Below are 8,526 nucleotides of genomic sequence, written 5' to 3' on the forward strand. Positions count from 1 at the left end.
TAGGATTCTTCTGTTATTCTTCCAGGCCACCGCTCAGCTAAAAATAACTGTATATAATCCTTTAATTACCTATTGCATGTGTGGAAAAGTTTATACTGCATATTTTTAATCCTAAATCCTTTTCCATTTAAATTCTATTATTCACACAAAGTTCTTATTTATATTTCAATTAGAGGCCTGATGCACGAATTCATGCACCAGTGGGGTCATTTGGCCTGGCCTGTGGGGATTGGGCTGAAACTGGCTCTCTGACATCCCCTGAGGGGTCCCAGATTGAAAGAGAGTGCAGACCAGGCCAAGGAATCCCACAGGTGCACAATCAGGGCTGGGGAGGGACCATGTCTAGCCCGTCTTGCCCAGTCCCGATTGGTTGGACCCCAGCAGCAAGCTAACCTACTAGTCAGAGTGTCTGCATTTTGGTGGTCAGTGCATGTCATAGCAACTGGTCGAACGGTCAAATGGTTGGACACTTAGCATATTAGGCTTTTATTATATAGGACTAGAGGCCCAGTGCATGAAATTCGGTCCTTAGGCCTGGCCAGTGACTAAAGTGCGAGCATCTGGCATGGAAGGGCAGGGCCCAGCTGACCTCTGGGCCCTGGGCAGCACCTGGGTTCCTGGGCCCCCGTGTGCCCCCCTCCACCTGAGTCATGGTGCCTGAGTCCCCACCCGGAGATGTGGTGAGCATGGCTGGATGCTGAAGGCTGGGGCACAGCATAGGCCTCTGGGCTTCCCAGTAGTGCCTCACAGAAGCCAGGCGGGCAAGCATACTCTCTCCTGGCCAGCCTTGCAGACCATTTCCTTGCCAACACATGGGGAGCCCAATCAGCCCGTGTGGTCCCGGTGGCTGCATCCTGGATCACCTGGAAGAGGCTATGTGGGTGTGGGGCAGGCTCCTCACAGGCGCCCCAGCACCTGAGCATGGGGCTTCCCCAGTGCACAAGCCCTGGCATCCCAGGAGAGGGTAGCAGGCGGAGTGGGAGCAAGCTCAGCAGATACCCTGCATCTCGCCATCTGCAGGGCCGTTGATCTGGGCTGGGTCCCCCCCACCTGCCGCTGCAGCTGACCATCTGTGAAGTGATTGGGGGGCTGTTGGGCCTGGCTCACACCTGTCTTGGCCTGGCGCTGCCCGCTCACCTGCTTTACCATCCCACCAGGGTCCTGCTCTAATCGGGAGCCCATCAGGCCAGCAGCACCTCCACTGCTGCCTGCTGCCAGCACTGTGTCACTGATACCTGCCATGTTCCGTGCCGCCCCCTGGTGGTCAGTGCACATCATAGCCAGCGGTCGAACTCCCAGTCAAGGGGACAATTTGCATATTAGGCTTTTATTATAGTTGTGGCAAGGGAGAAAAGGAGTGGGGAAATACTCAGGCAGTGGTCTTAGTTCTTTTCCCCAGTGCATTGCACAATTAAACATCAAGTATCCCCATGTTAGGAAAACACAATTCTGTGTTTTGGACTTTCCTCCCCTTCTTAACTTCTCCTTTGTGTACTGAGACATTTGGTGTGATCTGAGATGAACTGATGAGAGATATAAGGGGATCAGCTGTTCAGAAATCTTTGAGTGGATATAGAGAAAATAAGAGAATTGGGGTAATGCTCTAAAAAACTAACCTACATACACTTTCAAAATGCTTATTTCTTATTTGCTTGTTTCTGCTTAATTGCATTCTTTACTAATTTCTGTTTCTTGCTTTCTGTCCTTTTCTAACAGCTGAAGAATGTTCTGTGGACTCTGACCTCAACTTTCTTATTCCTGTTGCAGTGGGTGTGGCCTTGGGCTTCCTTATAATTGTTGTCTTTATCTCTTATATGATTGGAAGAAGGAAAAGTCGTACTGGATATCAGTCTGTGTAGCCAATTAAATTTAGTGCAATTGGTTGTTTGAGATATGCAGACTAACCTCAGTGAATTGCTAGCTAACTTGGGCTTGAGTAGCACTTATTTAAGGAAAAAAAGTTTTAAGACCAATTTCCTTTGTTTTTATATTTTTCCTTTCTTTGTTAAAGTATAATTGAAAGAAAAATTGTGGCTTAGAATATGTTTTTTTAGTAAGAAATAATTTTAAGCCTCTTGATCTAATTATGAAAGCATATCTACTGAAGTATAATTTTATATGTTGCAGTTACTTGTATTTTGCTACTTTGACATTATTTGCAGAATCAAAGCTGTTAGAGAATTTAACTTGCTTTAGGAAATAAATTTAAGAAAATAGTGAATTCATTTTTGTGGGAGGCAAACAAAATTTGGTTCATAATAAGACTTCCTTTCCCAACCTCCTGATCAGGATTATTTAAATCTGTGTTTTTCTGCCTGTTAATAAAGGAAGGAAAGAAATGGCTTCACAAAACTGTGTTCAATAGCAAAAGTCTGGCTCTTCACTGTTAGTGGCTACTATATTTTAATGAGGATGCCTTTTTCTTTTCCTTTGGAGTTTAGACTATACTGATTATACAGACTTGACATTTATGCCAAAGGATGAAGTAAGATCTTTGTCTTTTTTTTTAAGGTGTTGATATAGAGTGGGTTATGGTTTTTTTAGGGTTATGATTTAGAATGTTTTTTTTTTTCCTTTAGAGCCTTAACTTGTTCAGAAAGTTAATCTGTCCTTCAATAAAAACAAATGTCTGTACTTTGTGTGCCTCCTGTACTCTCCCATTCCCTATGTGAATAAGTTCTAATGGGTATTTTTAATGTATTTCTTTCTTTCCTCTCAAAGTAGCAAGTGCTAACTCTAGAGGCTAGTGGGCCCTGTCATATCATCAGTTAGATGGCTGCCTAGCTAAAGCTGGACTGGGGTTATTCTGTAAATTTTTTATCTTGATATGGATTTATATCGTAGAAGAGACCTCTAGCTTTTGGGGTAAGAGACTACTCATCCCAGTATCTGTTTGATTGGCAAGGCTTGTTGAATTGCCCTTTGATTTACAAGCACTGTGTTGTATTTCTCTAGAGCCCAAGTAGCTGCTTTGCACACCTGTTACTAGTATAAGGCAGATGTTTATTTTATCAAGCTATTTTTTCTCTATATAACTAAAAACAAAGGTTTTCAAAGATCTGCCTTCACTTCAAAAATGTTCCATGGAATAATTAAGCTTAAACCTCAAGTTTGTTATTAAAACCAAGGATCAAGTCACCATTTACTCTCAGCACAATGCAGATGCTCACCACTGTATTGTTGCCATTAACTGATGCCAGAACTCTGCCAAATACTGAAACTATAACATCTTTTAAAAAAAATAAAATTTATCAATATCTTTCTTTACTATCTTACCTATATGTGCATCTCAAAAGTATATTTCCAAACTGGAGTAGAAAGTCAGATTGCTCAATCACTTCTCCATTTGAACACTCTAGTTCTGACTTGCAGAGTCAAGCTCTCCCCTATTTGCTAAGTATATCAAGAATGTTTTCTTGACCTAGCCAGTTTGGCTCAGTGGATAGAGCGTCAGCCTACAGACCAGAGGGTCCCGGGTTCAATTCCAGTCAAGGGCATGCACCTTGGTTGCAGGCTCCTCTGCTGCGCAGGCCCTGGTACAGGAGGCAACCAATCAATGTGTTTCTCTCATAACGAGGTTTCTCTCTGTCTTTCCCTCTCTCTTCCACTCTCCCTAAAAATCACTAGAAAAATATCCTTGGGTGAGGATTAACAAAAAGAAAGAATGTGCCAAAACCGGTTTGGCTCAATGGATAGAGCCTCGGCTTGGGGACTGAAAGGTCCCAGGTTCGATTCCAGTCAAGGGCATGTACCTTGGTTGCGGGCATATCCCCGGTGGGGGGTGTGCAAGAGGCAGCTGATGGATGACTCTCTCATCGATGTTTCTAACTATCTCTCTCCCTTCCTCTCTGTACAAAATCAATAAAAATATATTTTTTAAAAAACTTTAAAAAAAGAAAGAATGTTCTCTTTTCAAATGTTCTGTAGAAGCAATTGGTTGTTGGTTATTTGGCTAAAATGATGTCACCATAAAGAACAGTAGCTTCATTTCAATAAACATTTTTGAGATAATTATCTAGAAGCTAGGTTATTTAAATCAGATTGTGACCTTTGTAAGTATAGGAATTGGAAATTCAAATACATTCAAAATTATAGGTTTGTTTAAAAGTATTCTACTTTTTGGGTAGGGAACTAATATCACTATTTCTTCATTAAATTTCATGGCTTTATTTTAGATAATTAACAAATGTGTGTTTAATCTTGTTCGAGAATTAAGTTTAAAATACAAAATATTAATAGAGGGTTAAAACAACCACTGCTCCAACTCCAATAAAATACAGGAAGCCCCAGATCTATGATATGAGTGTCCAATTAGCTTTGCTTATTGAGTTCATTTTTATATCAGTACAACAGTACATCAGACAGTAGGACTTTGAGCTCATGAATAAAAAGAATTGTTTTTCACCTAAGCTTCTTTGGAAGAACTGATGCAGCTAACTAAAGTTTTGGATATATCAATTTAAGGAACTAATTAATACCTACAAAATAAAGGATACTGTGGTACTCCTGTTTGATCTGATATGTGTGATTTTTATATTCAATGGATTATAAAATAATAAAGATCATACAATCCATATCACTGTGGATAACTTCATTTTTATTCATATACTCAGCTGTAAGAGCTTGGATTGATTTGTGTGATCTAAGTTCCTCAAATTCTAGTCTCTTGAATTGTCAATAGGAATCATATGATCTCAAAGGTCTGCATATTAACTAAGTTCCATCATTAAGAAGGTATTAGAACCTTTAGTTCAGATACCTCAAGTATGAGGGCCTGTCTGGTCATGAATATTCCTGAAAACATTCTGAATCAAATCTGGGTCTGACAAATATAACAGCTTCTATATAAATGTACTTTTAGCATATATCTATCTGAATTGATGAACTGTACACATTGTTGAAGTTCATGCCATCCTGAGCAAGATACTGGTATACCTCAGTGATTTGGACAGGCTGAGGAAGAGCTGTTCATTTTCTGAAAATGTCTTCAAATTCCTTATAACATAGTCTAATGCTCAAGTGTTATACAATATAATTGGATTAAATGGCAACACACTCCATTTTAAATAAGGGACACTCTTTTTTAAAATTTCTTTATTGATTAAGTTATCACATATTTGTCCTCATCCACCATTCCCATCCCCCACCCCTCCCCACTCATGCCCCCACCCCCCTTTTGTCTATGACCACTGGTTAGGCTCATATGTATGCACACAAGTCCTTTGCTTGACCTCTCTCCTTTATCCCCACCCTCCCCTACACTCCTTCTGAGGTCCAACAGTCTGATCCATGCCTCCTGTCTCTGGGTCTGTTCTTTTTTTTTCTTTCTTTCTTTAACATATTTTATTGTTTTGTGGTTTTTGTTTTTTTTTTTTTACAGAGAGGAAGGGAGAGGGATAGAAAGCTAGAAACATCGATGAGAGAGAAACATCGACCAGCTGCCTCCTGCACAACCCCCCCACACACACTGAGGGTGTGCCCGCAACCAATGTACATGCCATTGACCGGAATCGAACCTGGGGCCTTGCAGTCTGCAGACTGACGCTCTATCCACTGAGCCAAACCAGTTTCGGCTCTGGGTCTGTTCTTGTTCATCAGTCTATGTTGTTCATCATTTCCCCTAGATGAGTGAGATCCAGTAGAAAATACATTTAAAAGAACTGAAAATGAGACAAGCAATAATAGTTATGCTGAAAGGCAAATGAATCAGTCTATAGTGAGTTTCTTTCTGGGCCAACAGTTCCTTTGAGACCCAATTTCAAAATCAAACAGTTCCTCATGTGTATATGTCAGCAATGATATTTCAGTTCTGGATGGTGAACAAATGGTGGTAATGCAGGTGCTGAGCAATCTGCAGTGACATAGAGCTGCTGACTGCTAGTATGGCAAGGCGAGGTCAGAGTCTTCCATCTCTGGACTGCTTCTCTTCTGTCTTCATGGCTGGAGTAGTCCTGTCAATTCCTCTCTGTTGTAGGAATCCACATGGTCTCAGAGTTGTTTTCTGAAAATATACAAACATATTCTCGACCAAAAGTTAATAAAGGAATATTTTCTATAAATTCGACTTGGGATCCTTTTTTATTTTTTGCCCAAATGATTTTCCTCTGGCTTGTTTTGACGCAATTTGTGTTTTTCATGGGTGTCTTGCTGTTAGCATTACAATTAATTTTCTAAAGTACAAATTTTTCCTTACAGGATATTCTACTATCCCTACTTTTTTATTTAAACATTAGGAGGCTTGTCAGAACTGCTCTCAGGTCTGACTCCAAAGCCCCTGCTCCTCCCACAGGGCAATGGGGGTCTCACCTGTTCAGTCATGTGCCTGTGACCTGCCCGACCCTGGGCCTGAGATTCTGGGGTTCCCTCTGTGCTGCCACCTCCGCAGTACCGAAGGCTTAGTACCTAAGACTCTTAGTGCCACAGCGCCCATGGCCAGGGAGCCCAGGAGGAGGGGTGAAATGTGGACGTGATGGAGATACAGCAACGGCAGCCCACGAGCTGCACCTTCCTCCCTGTGAAACTAGGGGTTTTGACAGAGGGGCTTTCTCCAAGGTTTGCCAGGTTTTACCCAATCTGGTTTCTCCCAGAAGTCATGGGGGATACTGGGTGAAGAGGGCTTTGTCTCTGCTGCTCAGAGCCCAGGGCTCTTAGGGGAGACACCTGGGGAAACACACTGAGCATGTGCAGTTGGTCTCAGAAGAAACTCTTGTCCGGCCTGTGTGGGTCAGTGGTTGAGCATCAACTTATGAACCAGGAGGTCACAGTTCAATTCCTGGTCAGCACACATGCCCTGATTGCGGGCTTCATCCCCTATAGAGGGTAAACAGGAGGCAGCCGATCTCTCTCATCATTGATGTTTCTATCTCTCTCTCCCTCTCCCTTGCCCTCTGTAAAATCAGTAAAAACATATTTTAAATAAATAAATAAATAAATAAATAAATAAAAATATTAGGAGGCTTTTGAAAATTTTATGTAATCTTGATAGCGTTTAAATTTTAATTTTTTGCACTATAATATGACTGCTTTAAGTTCATTACATGTCATGCAATTTTATCATGAGATGAACTACCAATAAAAATTTTAGTTAACATAAATAAGGGACACTTCTAGTGGCAGAAAGAATTAAACATTGGCTCTCTATAGTTTCTGAGTAATAGGGTTTTGTATTCTGATTGTTAGACACTTACTGGTTTTAAGATAAAAAATGGCCTTACCTTACTTTGTGATTACTGATAGCAAGAAGAGTGGTTCGGTGGGTCAAAAGTGGGATTACAGTTGTTTGTATGGAAAATAATACAATAATTAATAATAATACAAGAATAAACTCTTGTGTTTTCTGTACTTACATCTATAAACTACTTTTGCCCCCACCCTGTATATTGCTGTGAGGGTTACCATGTATCTGAAAAGTCAATTTGGTGGTTTCTCTTAAGTTCAAATCGTACACTCTGAATGCTAGAACTACCTTTAAAACTTTAGAGAAATGTTCTAATTTCTCTTTATTTCTATCTGTATTTTTAAAAATCCTTACCTGAGGATATGTGTTTTATTGATCTTAGTCAGAGAGGAAGGAGAGAGAGGAGAAACATAGATGTGAGAAACATTGATTGGGATCGAAAAAATGGCGGCAGAATAGACAGGTGTGTCCGAGCCTTGTCCCAGAGCAGAAAGAAAACAGCTGGCTGAGGATTGCATGGGGAGTATTTGGTGGCAAGTTAAGGGACAGTTATTATCCAGAAGAACATGGGGGACTGCAGGATAGGGTTCCCCTGACTGGGGAGCCCCCACTGCTGCTGGGTTCCTTCCTAGAGCCACTGGCTCAGACATGGAGACTGCGCCATCTTGAAGGAGAAAGTGGATGTTATCGGAAGCCTGAAAATCTGTACTGTGGCAACCATCGAACAGCTGTGAACCCCAGAACACCGGTCTCCAGTTGGCGCAAACATGCAGATTCAGAGGAGCTCTACACTCCACCAAGGAAAGGTTAGATTTTGTGGGGGATAAGGTGAGGTCTCTGGTCATCTTTTCCTTAAGAAACTATTTTTTTTCTCTTTTCCTCAGTTGATTTTACCTTTTTAATTATTACATTTTTATTTTCAATAAGTATTATTACTACTATTATTTTACATTTTTTTAAAAAAGGTATTTTATTTTCTCTTTATTTTACTTTGGGGTTAGTGTTCTACATTCTATTTTCATCTTTCCTTTAGCATTGTTCTATTCTACCTCAACTCTACATTTATGCCATCACTCTCTTCCTAACTATTCTCCTTTTGGTGTCCTGTTTATCTTACCCCTTTCCTGCTTTAGATTTTCCTTATTCTTTCTTGATTGGTAGGATCAGCATCATTAAAATGTCCAAACTACCCAAAGCAATCTATAGGTTCAATGCACTCCCCATTAAAATACCAACAGCATATTTCACAGACTTAGAAAGAACTCTCCAAAAGTTCATCTGGAATAAAAAAAAGACCCCAAATAGCTGCAGCAATTCTGAGAAAGAAGAATAAAGTAGGAGGGATTTCA

General features: G+C 40.8%; 1 protein-coding gene across 1 annotated transcript in view; it reads left to right on the plus strand.

Annotated features, from left to right (window-relative positions):
* Window positions 1-2,613, plus strand: part of LAMP2 (lysosomal associated membrane protein 2) — a 43,855-nt gene extending 41,242 nt beyond the window's left edge. The window contains exon 9 of the mRNA XM_036443249.2: window positions 1,717-2,613. Within this exon, the coding sequence (XP_036299142.1) occupies window positions 1,717-1,859 (143 nt within the window). The 3' untranslated portion in view covers window positions 1,860-2,613. The remainder of the gene's footprint in view (window positions 1-1,716) is intronic.
* The last annotated feature ends 5,913 nt before the right edge of the window (window positions 2,614-8,526 follow it).

This window comes from Pipistrellus kuhlii, unplaced genomic scaffold, assembly GCF_014108245.1.
Source record: "Pipistrellus kuhlii isolate mPipKuh1 unplaced genomic scaffold, mPipKuh1.p scaffold_m20_p_19, whole genome shotgun sequence".
In the NCBI taxonomy this organism is placed as follows: Eukaryota; Metazoa; Chordata; class Mammalia; order Chiroptera; family Vespertilionidae; genus Pipistrellus; species Pipistrellus kuhlii.